Genomic DNA, 18,077 nt, shown 5'->3' on the forward strand with positions numbered 1-18,077 from the left:
CAAAAGCCATAAAGCTCAATAAATGTAACACATAAAATGAACCTACATTTTTTGCACTAAAATGCAACAAATCAGGTTAGCTCGAAATATTACAACATAAAGTTTGTTACACTTTGATGATCTTATGATAACTGAAACTTAGTATATCGAGCACCAATATGACCATATGACTACATATTCCTAATAATGTTTAACTAACCTAGCACCTATTTTCAACTATTTTTCTTCAAGGTAAAATATTGGTGTTGTTTCTTTTTCTATAACAAACAAATGCTTAGTAAGAGTAGAAATCTACAACGTCTCATTGATGTGTGTCAAGTTTACCAAATTAAAAGTGTATCTAGATCCTAATCTATCTTATGCTTAATCATCGACTAGACAGATATAAATCATGAGACACATCTGTACCAGATATCTATGTTAGGCTGTCTCTAGCAGTGTCACCAAAGCAGTATGCCGCTAACACTGTAATGATATTGCTGGTCATGCAGACTATCAAAATGGCTCTAGCAGCTATCGTACCACTGTGGCTAGGGGTTGCGGGTGGGATAAGTATATTGAATTTGAGTATCTCTCTCATCCTCTTAATACTGTTTATGAGGATGTCTGTGGGTTTGAACGAGGAAGAAAATAATGAAAGGTAGGAAATAAAAAAATAAAAAATATTGAAATAGCACTAATGAATGCTATAATAGTATTATAAAAAATAAATATTTAGAGTATGCGTTAGAGATAATCTTAAGATTAGGATTTATTTGTCAATACAGTAACAACCCTTCGAAACCAATCCAACCTCATCGACATTGTCCCGCTGTTACGGCGGCCGGCTGTCCGAAAGCGCGCACCACAGTCCGACACAGGTGAGTCGACAGACCGGAGACCAGCAAATCTATTCCGTTCGGTTCGGACCCTTCTAGAAGCTTCAACACGCCGCTTTTGCCTCCTGTTCTCTATTCCTCCCCCATTTCTGGCAGCTGTCGAAACCCTATTTTTTCCCTCTTCCTTCCACTCGCCGGCGTCGATTGCGAGAGCTGGGGATGGATCGCATCGTCGGCAGCAAGTACAAGCTGGGCCGCAAGATCGGGAGCGGCTCCTTCGGGGAGATCTACCTCGGTTCGTTCCCGATCCCACCTCGCTCGACTGATTTCCTCTCACCCCGTTGTTCGCTTTGCTTGGAGTTTGGATCTGACGAGGTTTTGGTGCTGTGTTGTTGTCCCCTCTCTATGCAGCGACGCACGTCGACACCTACGAGATCGTCGCCGTCAAGATTGTGAGCTCCTCGTTCTCAGTCCTCCCCAGCTTGCGTTCGATTATTTTGGAGTTGTTTAGGGTTCTGCGGCTTCTGGTGCCATTGATTGCGGGATGTGTTAGGTTTTGGGATGAAGCTTGATGATTTATAATGTGGATTTTGCTTTTCGTCTCCCCATAGTATTTCGTCTTTTGATAGTGTGGCTATCATCGTGCTGTGCGTGCTAGGGAGGTCCGACATTTAGAAGTTCCATGATTCTGGTTGATTCGCTGTTGAAGATTGATATATTAGAATTGCATAGTTTGCCTTGATGTTCTTTTGTACATGGCCTGTGCCAAGTGGTGAATTTTGGTGGAGTGAAGTAACACTCGGTTCCGCGCCAAATTTGCAAGGCTTATGGGTTTTGATGTGACTATGAGTTGTTCCTAGTAAAAGGAGCAGTATTTCAGGGGTCTCCAAGATTCTGTAAGGCCTTGTAGTTCTAAATTTTTTTCCAACGGCTCTTGTGCTTTGGAATAATTTTCCCGCCTGCAGTGCTACTCTTCAATTAGCTTAGGTTTATAGAGGAAAATATGCAAGGTAAAAGGTCTCATAGTTTCGATCATATAAACGTATTTTTACTCTATCCTTCCTCTTATGCTAGTTCATAAGAACGGATTATAGCTATCTGCGATGCTTGGTTTGTTGCATTGAAGCATGGGGTGTAAAGGAGGGGGATTTGCCTAGTTGCCATTAATTTAGCTGCGTTTCGACAAAATGACATGTGGGCCAGGATGACAAATCTAGTGGCATACAAGCAATCTTCGCTGTAAAGGAGGGAAGTTCTATGTTACTTGGAGGGGTAGCTGTCATTAATGAGAACTGGAACGGATAATTTTCTGTAAGTAGACAACAAATTGACATTTATACGCTACAAAGCAGCTCTAGACCATGAGATTAGTGGACAAATCACCAAACATATCGTTTTGCGTGTGCAATTTTTTGACCAAAGTGTAAACTTGGCAGAATCATCAACCACATGTCTGTCTAGGTAGGGCAATTACTCCAAAAAATGTTGAATGATGTGGCTGTTTCTAATTTTTTGTCTTTAGTATGTTAAAATCTCGTGCATTGTTGCCTGTCTAGTTGTGGTGTAATGCACTCCAAGATTGGTTTATCTTTTGCAGGAGCTATGTGGGTTTTGTTATGTTTTCAAGTGGGTGATCCATTACATTCAATTATGCTCAAAACATTTTCTTACTACTAGATTGTTCATGCTATCTATTCATATCTCTGTTTGTGCACTGCAAAGTATTTGATTATCGTATTTGTGCAAGTTATTTCTTTTTGCAATACCAGTATCATGGAATTTGCAAGGTATCATCAATTGAATTAATAGACAGGATTATAGCGCTCCAGCCAGGTATGGTGCCTTTTGTCTCCCAGGACACATAAGAGTCTAGGCGGTTGCTTATGCAGAAATGACTTGGATTGACCTAATCAGCACATTTAGGTCACGTGGCAGAAGATTTAAGATAGCGAAGAGAGACGAGCGAGTATTTCACTCTAGCCCAAAAGCCCATCTAAGTACACACTTTCCGTGCCCCAAATACTTCCCATGCAAAGCTACGTACTGCCTGTCTACAACTCTAACCAGGCTGCCGCCATACGATCTCCTCCGTCTCGTGCCTCACCTTCTCATGGTCCTCTCTTTGCTGTTCTCAAACTAATTGACCTGAGGGTCCTTTGTCGTCTGCTTCCTGCTGCCAGGACGCTTAGACGGTGATTAGGTCACTCTACAATTGTCAGTAGGATTCTTAAATATTTGTTTAGTACCTGGTGTGCCAGCTACATATCTTGTCCTCTTCTTTTCTGTTTTCATTTTTTTCCTAGGCCAGGGCAAGAATTGTTTCTTCATAGTCCCTCCTGTCCAAAAGTGAGTTGTTCGGCTCTGTTTACATAAAACAAGGATGGAGCTAACACAGTTTTTGAGGGAGAGTCTGTCCTGTGTAGTGTATGTGACTATATTCATCTTTAACCAATAAGCAATGAATAGAAGAATCAGGTGCAAACAGTTTCCTTAGAAAACAAAATGAACCCAAAATCATCTCTGTAAAGTGGCATCTATTATGACTGGGATAAGCAGTTACTTAATGAAGTTACAGCCATAGAAGAGTTTGTTACTTTTTACAGTATGAATATATTTTTGTTGTCAATGTATTTTTTCCATGTTTCTTTGGGTATTTATGTTGCTTTTATTATTATGTACAGGAAAGCAGCAAAACCAATCACCCGCAATTGCTATATGAGGCCAAGCTGTACAATGTTCTTCAAGGAGGGAGTATGTGTCTGAGCTACAAACAAATTTCATTGCATTGATTGTTATACCATTTTATATGTGTTGTAATTCTTGCTATTTGTGAATCCATGTAGCTGGTGTTGCAAACATTAAATGGTGCGGCATTGACGGCGATGAAAATATTCTTGTTATCGATTTGCTTGGACCAAGCCTTGAGGATCTATTTGCTTATTGTGGCCGGAGATTCTCAGTGAAGACGGTCTTGATGTTAGCGGATCAGATGGTAATAAGACTTGTTCAACCTCCTTAGGTTCTATTTGTTAATGGTGATGAAGTTGCGAAAGATGACAACCTCTTTTGTTTAATTCTGGGTGGTGCTTGCTCATAATTTTTTTTTGCTCCATTTATAGTCCACACGCAACACTGCATCTGAAAGTTTAAGGCTAGGTAGTGTCTGTTTCTAAATGGTTTTTTAAGCTACCCTTGTAATGCTCATTGTACCTGTATTGGGATTCTTGAGACACAACAAACATTTAATTCTCTGGCAGTTTTTCTTTTGTGATTAACATCTATGTTGTATGCTCTGCTTCTTTTGGCATTCTTTTTGAGCGAACCCTTTTTTGATGTTTGTCTTATCTATTCAAAGTCTTAACAACAATCATGAAATGAGCTAGAATAACTCTTTTGTGCTGCACCATTTTATGATCTGATTTCTGGACTTGTTATCCATTTAGGTTATGTGATCTTCTTTTGTTGTGAAATTTGTGTTTATGCCATTGGGAATTCTCTGCTTTGCCTGCATGCCATCCTTAATTTGCTATATGTGTGCATGCCACTGAAACTTGTGTGTGGGCCACTGACCGCCTCCCAATGGCTTGTGTGTGTGTGCCACTGCCCAGTGGAATACACACAAATTCAAGTGGTGTACACACAAATAGCGAGTTTGGGCTGGCACGAGAGTAAATAGCGAACTCCTAATGGCATACACACAAATTGCCCTTTGATTTTCTGTTCCTTTAATAAACCAACCTTAATATTATGTCTTTTGTATTCCCATGTCATGGCTAGAGCTTATTTTCATTTACTATCGCAGATTACAAGAATAGAATTTATGCATTCTAAAGGGTATTTGCACAGAGACATCAAGCCTGATAACTTTCTTATGGGCCTTGGTCGAAAAGCTAACCAGGTTTGTACTTAGGTTGCCATTTACACTTACATTGCACCGTGAATGTTTGTCATGATTGGTTTGTGATTTAACCTCAGGTTTACGTCATTGACTTTGGGCTCGCAAAGAGATACCATGACTCAACCACCAACCGCCATATACCTTATAGGTGAGCCAATGATTGTGAAACACGTGTTTCTCCCTTTACTATCAGAATTTTTCTTTGTGCATATTCTTCTAACAATTGTGGTATTACATGTTATCCCGGTATTGTCAACATACTTGCCTTTTTTTACAGAGAAAATAAAAACTTGACCGGCACAGCTCGCTATGCTAGTCGCTACACTCATCTTGGGATTGGTGAGTAGTATGACAAGTCAATTTGGTATTTGATTATTGGTGTCATTATCTTGAATGCTTGTATTGTACACATGTATATTTATAATAATATAATGGTACCAGTTTCGTGTATTACTGTACAGAATTATGGGCATTTTTGTTAGCTCTTTCCTTTGGCATCACTTACTACTCACTATCACTAAACTTACTGTTCTTACCAGAGCAAAGCCGTAGAGATGATTTGGAATCCATCGGATACGTTCTTCTGTATTTCCTCAGGGGAAGGTAGGATTTTGTGCATTAGTGATCTCTCTACAATGTATTTATTCTTATCATTGTGACATTGACCCAGAATAATAAAAGATGCTTCCAAGTGCTGTTTGTTCACTGGTCATTACTGAAAACCATGTGTTGCTGCAATTATTCAGCTATAAAGTAAACATCCATTGAAGATCAAATATTTTATTTACTCATTTGGAGTAAATTTTAAAAAAAACTACAGGTTTTTGATACATGTATCCAAAAAACTACACATTTAAGCAAGTGTATAAAAAACCACACAATTAGCATAACCTTTTATCAAAAAACTACACATTTAAGCCAGTGTATAAAAAAACTACACATCTAGCTTCACTTGTCATTAAAAACCTACACATTTAGATTTTTGGTTCACCCGCTTAAATGTGTAGCTTTTTGATACATAACCCAAAAAATCTGTAGTTTTTTTATATAATGGGCGTCGCTAAATGTGTATGTTTTTTATACGCCCGCTTAAATGTGTATTTTTTTTATAATAGGTGCCACTAAATGTGTAGATGTTTGGTACACTCGCTTAAATATGTATGTTTCCGATACATATGCCAAAGAACCTGTAGTCTTTTATTTATTTATTTATATTGTTATGCCTGATTTCTAAATAAGTAGCAATGTTGACTTACATCAATCTGTCCCTCTGAATACGACTGATCAACATGCCGGCTATTTTTTATCTTGATTTTGAAGTATCCTTGCTTTTGTATGATACATTTTATTGATCTTCGTGTAACTAACCATATGTTTTGTCCAGTCTTCCTTGGCAGGGTTTGAAAGCAGCCACAAAGAAACAGAAATATGATAAAATAAGCGAGAAGAAGCTTTCAACACCCATTGAGGTTGTTTGAGCCAATATGTTTTACATTGATGAATCTTTACTCCTTTTATATCAGTGACGGGAAGAGTACTCATTGGGGTTTTTTTTTGTAGGCTTTGTGTAAATGCCATCCTGTGGAATTTGTTTCCTACTTCCACTATTGCCATTCTCTGACATTTGATCAGCGGCCCGATTATAGTTTCTTGAGACGTCTCTTTCGAGATTTGTTTGACCGTGAAGGTATTGCATCTGAACACTGGTGTACAATCTCCCATCATGTCTTTTATGATAAATAGCTTGATAACTTGTTCATTATTTGGTTCACTTCAGGTTATCAGTTTGATTATGTCTATGACTGGACTTTGTTGAAATGTAAGCAATCCCAGAAGGCTAAGGCTCAACAAGGATGTTCCGTGAGTACTGCTTGTTTCCAGATTGATAACTTGCTTAATATTTCATTTCCCTTTCAAATTTGCTGTAGAACTGTCAGAAGAAATACCCTTTAAGACAGATTTGATGCAATTGATGAAATGAACATAATTTTCCTCAATGTTTTTTATATTTGTGAACTATGTTTTACACCTTTCCTGATTTCTCTCTCACCAATGGCAGCAAGATACAGGTGTAGGTAGCCAGCCAGTTACAAAGAATTTGGAGAAGCACCAAGGTAGCAGATCACACAAATTACTTTCTTTGTAGATCAAAATAGTTGTTGCTTTTTTACCATTTCCTCTATGCTGTACATTGTGCTTGCCAGATTTAAATGTTATGTAAAATTCTTCCCGTTTATGTTGTTGGACATTTTTGTCATGATTTACTTTTTTGTTGTAACCTTTATAGGATGGCAATTACAGTTGCATGTCCATAACATGATACCTTTTTCAGTTAGTGTTTCACGCCCAATTGAAGCTTCGGGTCCACTTGAAGTGGAGCAACGCCGGGTAATCAGAATGCAATTCAAATCTAGTGCTGAGAACAGCCGTTCAAATAATCCTCATCCTGAGAGATTGGTAAGCCAAGTTAGCATAATGAGTGATCACCTTTCTGCTTATTGATGATGCTGAATGGTCTAAATATATTTGTTTTTTGCTCCTACAAATTTTACATGCTAATGGAATTTCAGAGTCATCCTGGTCTTCTCCACTGCCCTCCATTTTCTATTACCTATTAGGACAAACATAAAATTTTCATTAATGTTCCGAGTTACTTTTGTTGGTAATAGTGCCCCCCTTTTTTCCTTGCAGAGAGTGGCTGCTAGCCCTGATAATGCATTGCTGCAATCCACATCACGTGCCAATGCTCCAAGGAACAATGTAACAGTCTCAAAAACACAGGGGTCCATTGATCCCCACACTCGTGGAAGTTGCAGTCCAGGGCCCTCTAACTGCATTTAGCCTTTGGATCAGTTAGTTCCTAAATCCATGGTGGTCCGTTCAGTAAATGATTGGTGAGATTACCTTCGATGTTACTATGTCTTGCATCTTCTGTATATTTATGGATGGTTGTATTGGTGCTTTCCCCGCTGACCATGCGACATATTTGGTTTTCCAGCTGAATACTCTCCCCATATAATGGGTTAAGTACTTAAGGTACTAAGGTTGCATCCTGATAGTTCGTTGATGCTTGCAGACTAGATTATAGTAATTGTTACAGTGATCTGGTGGTGCACAGAGCAGGGATCAGAGAGATCAAATAAGATATGAAACCAAAAGCAACCCTGCGATTGAACTAAGCCAGGAGATAAAATCTTATATCCAAAATCAAATGAAGAAATGAAGTGCAAACCCTAGCAACAAAAATAAATAAGTTAAGATGTCAAATCTTGAGTCCGCTGGATACAACCATATGAAACTTAAAGGAATTAGAATGGAAGTGTAGATTGACCTATGGTGCAAGCAAAAGATTGCATAAGCACGAAGAGAAGATTGTGGTGACAATGCTTGTCACCTTTAGGAAGTATCCACTGTTAACGCTCCTCCCTCTGCTATGTGAACCTGGCAACGTGCTTTTACTGTGGTTGTGAATCTCTTCCTTTGGCATGGCAAAACAACTTTTATGGTAGAGAAATTTTATGGTGGTCCAAAATTAAAATGAGCTATCTATTTTTATAGTCCAACGGTCCAGATTAGTCAGTATACTACTCATTTCTCACCGGTAGTATAGGTAGTATATGTGAGTAGTATGATAGTATTAGGGTTATTTTGGGGAGAAAAATACGTGGCATGAAAGTAATTAACTGCAGTTATGTCTCTAAATAGAGTAATATTTCATTGCCGTTTTAACATTACAATCTGCATTTGGCATGAGAGTTCATTTGCTACCCATCGGCTAGGGTTAACGATCCGACGTTTGCGGCGTCGGTCTTTTTATTAGCAAAAGCATGGTGGATAATTTTAACAAAATTGCCACAATTACTAAAATATTCAATTACGTGGATCGTTGGATTAGATTTATACTACCTCTTACCTCTAGGTAGTATGGACCACCGTAAAAGAGCTCTTATGGTAATGTTGATTATCCAACACTAGTGCAAGGAAACTCCAGCCCAAATTACGAAGTGGTGTTTGGTGCAGAGTTGGAGTATCGCAGATGAGCTGAGTTGGGGAGCTTTTAAAGCTCGGGAAGCTATAGATGCCTGCTGCAGCCTATCCGAACAAAACAAGAATTGAATGATGGAGAGGTTAATGGTGTTTGGCCAGGCTTCAGTTGTAGAGTGGCTAATAAGCTGCACCTCAGTTTAGCCATATAGGCGCTAAGCACCTTAGGCTGTTCGGTCCACGCAGACCTTAGGCACGTATCACAATTTGGTTCGGCTGCACTTTTGCGTATTTGACCTATCTGGTTGGTGGTAATGTCTAAAGTTAAGTGTATTAGTACACAAAAATGCACATAATAGTATCACTTTCTCGTGGTTATAGCGGCTTGTTGGTGAGCCCATGTACAACTAGGTCTGAAACACTAATTAATACCAGATCCACTCAAGGACCTATTATGGCTATAATAGCTGGTAGTTTTACATTAAGGAGTTGTGGTGCACCCAAGTTTCAACATTGCAAGCTTGGCTACCATTAAACGGCTGCCTATTTGGGACTGCTATGATATGGAACAAGTGGTTATGGAGAATATTTTCCATATCTAGTCAAGGTTTCCTTTTATGTTCTAAAGATGTTTCCAATTAGATAAGAATAGTTAACAATGAAATTATGAAGCTCGAATCAGTAATCTTTTGAAAAGCCAGCTCACCCCAAACGGAAACATAGAAGCTAGTAACAGCTCATAATTTTATTGCTTTATGTAAAAAGGTCTACCTCCTGGCTTGCAAGTTACTATCAATCATAACTTGCCTAAAACAAAGCTTTTTAAATATAGGCCATATTATGCGATATTTAGATATTGGTCACTAAATGGGACCGATATGGTATATCTTCTTTTTGATATATTGGACTGGCACATATCGGCCAAATGGCATGCAAACTGCCTGATATGGCTGATATTTCACATGATATATTGGTCTGAGATGTTCCTGACAATGAAAATTATACATTTATTAGATGATAAGATAAAATCATGAAACTAATGTATAATCTTCGTTTGAGGGTTTGATGGCATCATATTTATAATATGAATTCACATGATCACTTGAAATTAAAGACATTTTGCAAATCCAATACGTGAAGATATTGCCTTGATATCTGATGTGCAGTGCTCCGTAACTCAAACGATATGTTCTGATATCTGCTCTTTAGATGCTTGCCTGAACACATCGGGGTAGCATTCAATATTGGAACTTGAAAGATCTCCTATTTGGGAATTCAAGCGTTGTTTTGGTTTGGAGCCCGATTCCAACGTTTAGGTTACAAAATTTGGTAGCTTGACCAGATTTGGCCGCCATTTGTTATCATTTCCAAAAATTTTGTGACATTCCCTTTTGTTGTCACTCAATTTCATTTTCTTCGCAAAACTTGGCTACTTCATTGGAAACAATTTGCTGACCCTGCCTTTCTTTGCCGAATGTTTGGCATTACCAAAATTGTCCTATAATTACTGATAGTGTAACAGTAAGGTTTCAGCATGGCAAAAACTTGGCTAGCATTAAATGACCGCCTATTTTGAACTGCTATGCTGTGGAGCACGTGGTTGGGGAGATATTTGCCATATCTAAACAAAGTTTCCTGTTATGATTCTAAGGAGGTTTCCAATTAGTTAAGAAAAGCTTTATACAGCGCTGATTAGTATCACAGAATAGCTTCTGAAAGCCACCTCACCCGAAATGTAAACTTAGAAGTTGTAAAGTAAGTTTTACGCTACTTGTAGCTTATGAGTTACTATTAATTACATTAATGCCTAAAACACTATGGGGCAGCACTCAATATTGGAAGATATCTTATTAGGGTAGTAAGGCACTGTTTGGTTTGAAGCGCATCAAAGTCTAGGTTACCAAAAGTTGGTAACTTGTACAGATTTAACCTCCATTTGTTTTCATATCCGAATATTTGGTACGATTCCCTTTTTGTTGTCAGTCAAGTTCATTTTCTCGATAAAACTATGCTAATTCGTGAAATACATTTCACTGACCCTACCAACCCTTGCCAAGTGTTTAGCGTTACGAAAATTTGGCTACAATTGGTAATCGTTGATAGTGCTACAATAAGGTTCAGCATGGCAATACTTGTCTAGCATTCAGCAGCCGCCTTTTTTGAACTGCTATTTTCATGGCACATGATTTAGGAAGACAACGAACTAGAGAGCAAATGAAAATAGAATTTTACCAATTTTTTTGTACCTTTGGCATCCATGGTCTTCAAACCAAAGAAGCCCCGATTAAGTAATGCCATTTTCTTTTGGCAAACTTTAAGGGGCAATACTGTTTATGAACCAGATGCATCCATTTTTTGTGGCACTTTATTGGCATGGTTCAATGACTTGGTCTGCAATGTGCAGGCCTTTGAACATAATGTCTTAAAACACATGGCTATTTGAACCTTTTAGTTTTGTTTCTTGGTAAATTTTGTTTGAAAAAGTGATACATGGCTATTTTCCCATTTCAAAACTGCTTTTTTGCTCCTCTATTAGTGTTCTTTTTAAAACCATACTTGGTCTTTATGATTGTTATTTCACATTTCAATGCCTAAGTCTGGTGATGACGCAAGGGTCACTTGTGTCCATGTTTTTCCTGAATTTCTAAGCCTGTATATCTGCTATTGTAGGTTACCGGATATGGTTTCCGTTTGACGGGAGAATCCTGGACAAAACTCGAATGCTTTTATTTCTCGGTGCATGAAGCCATTGCTGAAGGTAGATGTCGGATTTTTAAGATGACGTCTGTATTGCTTGAGGTGATTACTACCAACCAGAAATATTGGTTGGTGCTGTTATGAATTCAGCATCAGTTACCTGTTGTGGTCGATAATTATTCTTTTCCATTTGTGGATAATATGGAAACTTGCTTAGGAACATCAGCATTCTATTTTGTGTTCTACTCGAATGGATGCATTGTAACCTCATCTGTCTGGGCTCGTTGATTCAGGGTTCTTTTCCAAATAATAATGATGATGTATTCCTTGCTTAAAGAGAACTTGGGGATTCAGAATAGCTTTCATTTTAATTAGGGGTCAGCAGCAGTGGGACAATGTGCGCTTTACCCGGCATCCTGCTTAGGACATACAACCTGTTTAACTTGTAAGTCAATTGGTGGTGCTATTTATTGGACTCTGTTACGAGTAATTGGGATTGGATTTCTTATCGTAATATTTTTCTCACCATATTTCACTTTGATGTTGTCAATTTACATGCAGAAAGTGACATTCGACTTGGATCGGCTGCAGCTTTTAATGTGTTTGATGTTGAATCACACCAAGCAAGGATGACGAAGAGATACCTGGGAAGTGTATGATTTGGTTAGCGTGAATGAATTAATGATTATTTTGATTGCTTCCACCAATTTGCCTATCTCCCAACAAATACTTAAGATTCTTGTGAAAATTGGTCGACCGCATTCATCCCCATTATTATTTTCAACTTTCAAGAGCCACGTGCTGCAGCTCAAGGCCTCAAGATATAGGTTATCGCAAATTCAATCTGCAAGTGTTGAGTGGAGGTAAAACATAACATATGCCATTTGGTACTGTTGGGACTGACATGGTTTAGTTTGTGTTGCTGGATGATGTGTGTAATGGATATCTCATGGCATAATTTGTGTATAATTGATGATTCATTCTCGGATGTTTCATTTTGTTATGTTTTTAGTCAGCTCTAAATGAAAAGCTGGTTTGGCAGTTGATTTTGGTGGGGAGCTTGCGTTTGTTTCAACGGAAGGAATTAATGGACTGCTTGTAGCATTATGAAGTCCTACCATCTGTTGTTTTTTTTTTTGCATCTGCAGTTATTTGTTGTCATTTTGTATCCAATGGACACCCGAATGGCCTTAAAGTGAGAATTACTGTGAACTGTACTTTAATTCATTTAGAACTGTTATCATGTTTAATGACGGAGTTGCGCGCAATTTGCTTCTGGGTGTTTTGAAGCAGATTGATTGTACAAGCTGTTGAAGTGAACTGAGATTATTTGCTCGGTACTGTTCAAATTTTTGGTATTCCATCCTCTACCATTTTCATGCTGGTTCACCTGTCTCTTGGTAAGCATGTTCCATTCTTGAATTTGGAAAAATGAAGTGTACCTATGCTGGAACCATCTCTGTTTTTTTTCTCTCAAGGCTAAAATAGAAGTCTGTACACTTCGGCGGGAATTCCTGCTTCTGCGTAACAAAACTTGCAACAAGTTGGAGCTATAAGTCTGGGCTTTTATTATTTGGAATCAACACAACTGGAGTTGACCCAGTCTCAGTGTCCTGTTCTTACTGTTCAGGCACAGAAGACTTCCGCAAGGCGTACGAGCCGACGAACAAAGGAACAAAAACAGTTTGTGGTACATGGTTACTCCAGTTCCTTGGCAAAGTCAATGTTGTCAACAAACACCTGAAAATGAGAGATGAAATAGCGAAAGTTTTACCTGGCTAGCAAGTTGACAGTGCTAATCTTAATACATAGAAGCAACAAAGCTGATACCGATTTCCACCCATCAGGGTCCAGGATGGCTGTGATCTTGGTGCTGATCCCCGGCAAGGGCCCTGGCTCCCGCACCACCTGCCCTCCGAACAGCTTCACCACTTCGGCGGTCTTGTATACGTTGTCGGTGCCTATGGCGATCTGCGTGGACTCAGCGTGTCAGTGTCTGGAAGTAAGGTTCGGAACTGCCAAGAAATCCGTACTGCATACCTGGCCATATGCATTTCCCTTGTCATATTCAGTGACACCATAGTGACACCATAGTTGTAGGTCAGCTCCAGCACTGCGTTCTTGTCTTCAGGGCCGTACCCCATCATCGCCACCGTATACTGCACGAGCACTTCTCAGTGAATACACGTCATGGCACTAGGAGTTGAAGTAGATTGATCACCTTGTATTCAGGGTTATCTCTCTTCCTTAACAGCTCCATACCACAAGCCTGTGCTCATCGACAAGCAGGACGACAACAATGGGCAATCGGACGGATACAAGTAAGGTCCTGAAGATAAATTGTCATGGCACCCGGATGATAAATTGTCATAGGCAATTCCTACCTCCTCATAGAAGCTTATGGCTCGGTTGAGATCGCCGACACGAAGCATCAGCTGGCACAATGGCTCCGGAGTTTCTGGCCTCTCAAGGATCTCGAACTTGTAGCCGTCTGGATCCTCGACAAAGGCGATGACAGTCTTGCCGCCCTGGACAGGACCGGGCTCCCTGGTCACCTTCCCTCCCTTCGCTCTGATGAGCTCAACTGTCTTTGCCACCTGTTTCAGTCAATCATCATGGATCCAATAACAACAGCTTTGTGTTAACAGATCATTTTATTCTGACCGAGCAACGGAGAAATCAAAAGAATTGGCGCCTTATATTACATCGTCGACCCCGATACCGAAATGGCCAAAACCTGCTCCGATATCGTACTTGTCTACCCCATAGTCTGCAAATTGAGATCATCAGCAACCTCCAAATTACAGATGGGGGGGGGGGGGGGTCTTTGGGCCGAAGCAGGCGTGGGACAGCACTAACTGTATGTGAGCTCGACGACGAAATGCGAGTCCTCGGGCCCGTACCCGAGGAACGCGTTGGTGTACTTCTCCTCCGGTATGTCGCGCTTCCGCAGCAGCTTCATGCCCAGACACTCGGTGTAGAACCTGCATTGCCCATGGCAGGACCGGGGACGATGGTGTGTGATGTCAGGACAAGCTGTTTGTCTTCACTTATGGTGAAGAGAGGGGTGCACATGTACGGAGAAGTACTTGATTGTTTTGTCCAGATCGCCGACGCGGTAGACGACGTGGAGGAGCCGCCGGTTGTCACTCTTCGCCCAGGCGAGGGCCTCATCCTTGCCGGCGAAGGTGGCCGCCTGCGCGGCGTCCAATGAGGCACGGACCGCGCCGGCGCCGGCGCTCGCGCTCCGGCTCAGCGTCAGCGGCTCGGAGTGCAGCGCCGCGCCTTGCAAGAAACAGCCACACACGCGCACCAGGTGAGGTCAGGCGACAAGAAAGCTGCTACTAGTACAAAGGTGGCGGCACGGCCGAGGGGGTGAGTGGGTGGCCACCTGCGGCGGCGGTGGAGAGGAGCAGCGACCTCCGTGGGACGGGCGCGGCGGCACAGGCGACCGCACCGTGGCTGGCGGTCACCGGAAGGGTCCTCATTGCGGCGACCTCGCCGCTGGCTGGCCCGTTAATTGGTTGGCGCCTCTTTCTCGTGCTATCCTTAATTCCTGGATGGCGGATGCAAGATATTTGGCGCGCACGGCTGGCGACCAACCCGTTGCGAGTACTGGAATGGAAGATGGAATCGGGTAGAGCCGTAAAGCTCTTAGGCCCGAACTTTACGGTGGGCTTCAGGCTCACATCCAAGCTCTTCGGCCCGAACCACTGAATTTTTTCTAAAAAAAGTTTATGCGGAAATTGAAATGTTCCTTATGAGCTGCACACTAGGAACGTCGCCTTTTCTTTTTCTCATTAACTATGGAGATCTTTTAGTCGGGGAGAGTTAGGATCTGTTTGTTTGGACTAGGCCTATTTTAAAATGGTCATGCTATTTTTTAAATGATGATTTTTGAATTGAATAAAGTATGAAATGTCTGTAATGCTCATGCTATTTGGACGGTATCTTTTTGTCCTTGGTAAATATTTTAATGACTGTTTTTAATATTTTGTTAAGAAAATAAACATTTACATTGCTGAGTTGAGAAGCTAGGCGTTTGTTTGGAGTTGTCCACATCTTGTAGCCTTAAAGTGCCGTACTTGTGAGGCTTCTCGGAGATGATGTTTGATTCGCTGCACGAAGACATGATGCTTAAAACAAATGTGGGAAGAATATTTATATTGCCTAGATAGCCCTTAGTTTATCTTAGTGAGCCTTAATTCTAGTAGGCCTTAATCGACTTTGAGATAAAATCTCTTACTTTGCACTAGTCACACTGATCATGAGTCTGGTCATGCAGACGACGAATCACACTAGTACTTTTTGGATACCAATCCCTAACGAAGACGACTTGGGTCAACTTGTTATGTATGTAGATTCTCCATTGATTTTATCGGGCATAATCTTGTAGATTTAAAAGAAGTTACTCAATACGAAGTTAAAGATCATGTTTCATTAAGACCATAGCTAACCCAAATAAGTCCTCAAGGGCACTCACACTGTTGGAAAAAGACCTAAAGCCCCTTGAATTGACCTTAAGCACTGTAGAGAAAGCCACAAAGCAACCTGAGCTTCAAGCTGGCCACAGGCTTAAGGCCAAAGCCACAGGGGATAAACATTTTATTGATTTATTTTCTACGCTCCTTTTGCAACTGTACAATGCCTGCTTGTTTAGGCAAGGCTCGAGTCAGAGCCGTCTGAAGTGAAAGCTTGCAAGAAAGGAAATGGAAATCTGGATTCTGGATTCTGTTCTAAATGCTTTTGTTCACTGTTCAGTCTGATCTGAACCCCATCATTTTCCAGCTTGTTCTGGTCAAATGTATGTATGCTTGGACCCATAAATAGACGGCATCAGGATCACCGATGCTCTCTCTCCTTGCATTCTGATGAGCAGATCGTGCACCAATCATGCATGAGTCTCCATTTCGAATTAATTCCCAATTAATCAACTGCAAATAGTTTACCACGTTGCTGCTATCGGTTCATCATATATATGCATCACGCCGACATGGCATGGAAATGGAGGAACAAATAAACTGATTAACAGGCTGTATCGAAGGAAGAAAATCAGAAGGAAAAGGACGGAATGATGATAGATTGATGCACGTTGATAGGCATCTATGGGCGGCTAGGTTCAGTTGATTGTCGATCCACAGAAAAAGGCGGCTCACATGACATGTACGGCCACACACGTCCATCCAAGACACAGTGTTAGCTGCCGCTTCCTACCCTTTTCCTTATCCCATCAGCTCCTGCGCCCCACAAGTTGTTTTCTCCCGGCGTTTGCGGACAATTTGCCTTGCCTAGCATGGCTAATGGCTACGCTAGCTACCTCCTCCGTCCTGCTCATCGTGCCATGGCATTTTGCTTGCCTCCTCACCAGCAAGGAAACCCATCCGTGATGAGAGAGCGCGCTTTGTTGCGGCAGGCTGGCAACTACTCTCTCTGGCCACTAGATTGTTCTAGAATACATGTAGTTGCTAAAAATTCTTAGCTTTGACGATGGGCATGTCTAAGAAAAGTCCTGAGCTAGCCATATAAATTTGGCCTAACAAAACGTACTTTCATAATATTCATTTTTATTGGTAGTAACATAATAAAACATTTGGCGGCTAAATTAATTAACTAGTATGCTTCGAAGACCATATCAATGTCCGTATCATCTATGATGGAGGGAGTGCACTCAATTGTGTTTATACTTTTTTTTGTTTTTGTTTTTGCTAGGCAATTGTGTTTACACTAACCAAGTAATAATAACTAGCTAGTGTGCCATCCTAGTACAGTATCAAGCTAGTGTGCTGGGAAGCTGAGGATATTTTGGATTTCCGAAATTTGATCATATAACTTGTCTATTGCTACATCTTACAACAGAAATGCATCAGTTATTTTCTCAAAAAGATGTCTGCAATGTTGGTTCCAAATCATCTATAATCAAGAAGTACTAGTTTTTTTTTTTGTTAACTGACACTATGGTTTGATTATATTTTAGTAGGTTTTTTGATAAAGGAAAACATTCCGACTTTTTGCATCTGCGACGCATACATCCACCGTCATTATTACAAAATTATGGCTAAAAGTCAGCAACAAGAAGGAAATAAAGCATGGTAAAAAGCATTATACCTCTATTCTGTAACTAGAACGCCATCCATGCTTTGCGAAGATTTCCATTACCACCACCTCCAGAGCGTGGCACAACTTCAGAACATCATCCCTTTGTTCTTCCTTTTGTAGAAGTCTCTAGAACCTTAGCTAGTGTGTTCCCCTGAATAAAGCCTGCATAAATGATTTTTTTTATTAAACACAATATCATTACGATAAAGCTAGGTAGGCCAAAAAATAGCGGCCACCCTGACTAAGATCCAGTTCTTTCTCTTTGTTCCCTCCCCATCATAACCAATTGCCCATGATATGAGCTACATTCCTAGGTCTATTAATACCCAAAACAATTCTGACAATTTGCCAGATGGTCTTGGCTAGGGAACATTCAAAAAAGAGATGTTCAATGGATTCATTGTGATTGCAGAAGCAACACTTGAGGCTACCTTGCCAAATTTTTTTTGCCAAATTATCCTTAGTCAAGAAAACCCCACGACCTATATACTATAGGAAAATCTTTATCCTTAAAGGGAGTTTTAGTTGTCATAACTGCTTGTCGTAGTTCATGGTGGGTTGATTCATCATTTGTTTATACATGG

The 18,077-nt window shown here is 40.5% G+C and overlaps 1 protein-coding gene and 1 pseudogene across 5 annotated transcripts; one reads left to right on the forward strand and one right to left on the reverse strand.

Moving 5' to 3' along the window:
• Nucleotides 1-909: 909 nt before the first annotated feature.
• Nucleotides 910-12,441, forward strand: LOC133918791 (casein kinase 1-like protein 4). Of its 5 annotated transcripts, none has more exons than XM_062362859.1 (17): nt 910-1,113; nt 1,230-1,270; nt 3,500-3,569; nt 3,662-3,810; nt 4,621-4,716; nt 4,794-4,864; nt 4,994-5,055; nt 5,256-5,319; nt 6,101-6,185; nt 6,277-6,403; nt 6,494-6,576; nt 6,776-6,830; nt 7,049-7,173; nt 7,408-7,610; nt 11,371-11,499; nt 11,691-11,842; nt 11,959-12,441. In XM_062362859.1, exons 1-14 carry the CDS (start codon nt 1,038-1,040, stop codon nt 7,555-7,557), a joined length of 1,254 nt encoding a protein of 417 aa, XP_062218843.1. In that variant the 5' UTR covers nt 910-1,037; the 3' UTR covers nt 7,558-7,610; nt 11,371-11,499; nt 11,691-11,842; nt 11,959-12,441. The 5 variants fall into 5 exon arrangements, with proteins under 5 accessions (XP_062218843.1, XP_062218844.1, XP_062218845.1 ...); XM_062362860.1 differs by having other exon boundaries at nt 11,773-11,842; XM_062362861.1 differs by having other exon boundaries at nt 11,371-11,458.
• Nucleotides 12,442-12,842: 401 nt separating this feature from the next.
• Nucleotides 12,843-14,998, reverse strand: LOC133918793 (probable lactoylglutathione lyase, chloroplastic; annotated as a pseudogene).
• Nucleotides 14,999-18,077: the final 3,079 nt, after the last annotated feature.

Source organism: Phragmites australis, chromosome 5, assembly GCF_958298935.1.
Source record: "Phragmites australis chromosome 5, lpPhrAust1.1, whole genome shotgun sequence".
Lineage (NCBI taxonomy): Eukaryota > Viridiplantae > Streptophyta > Magnoliopsida > Poales > Poaceae > Phragmites > Phragmites australis.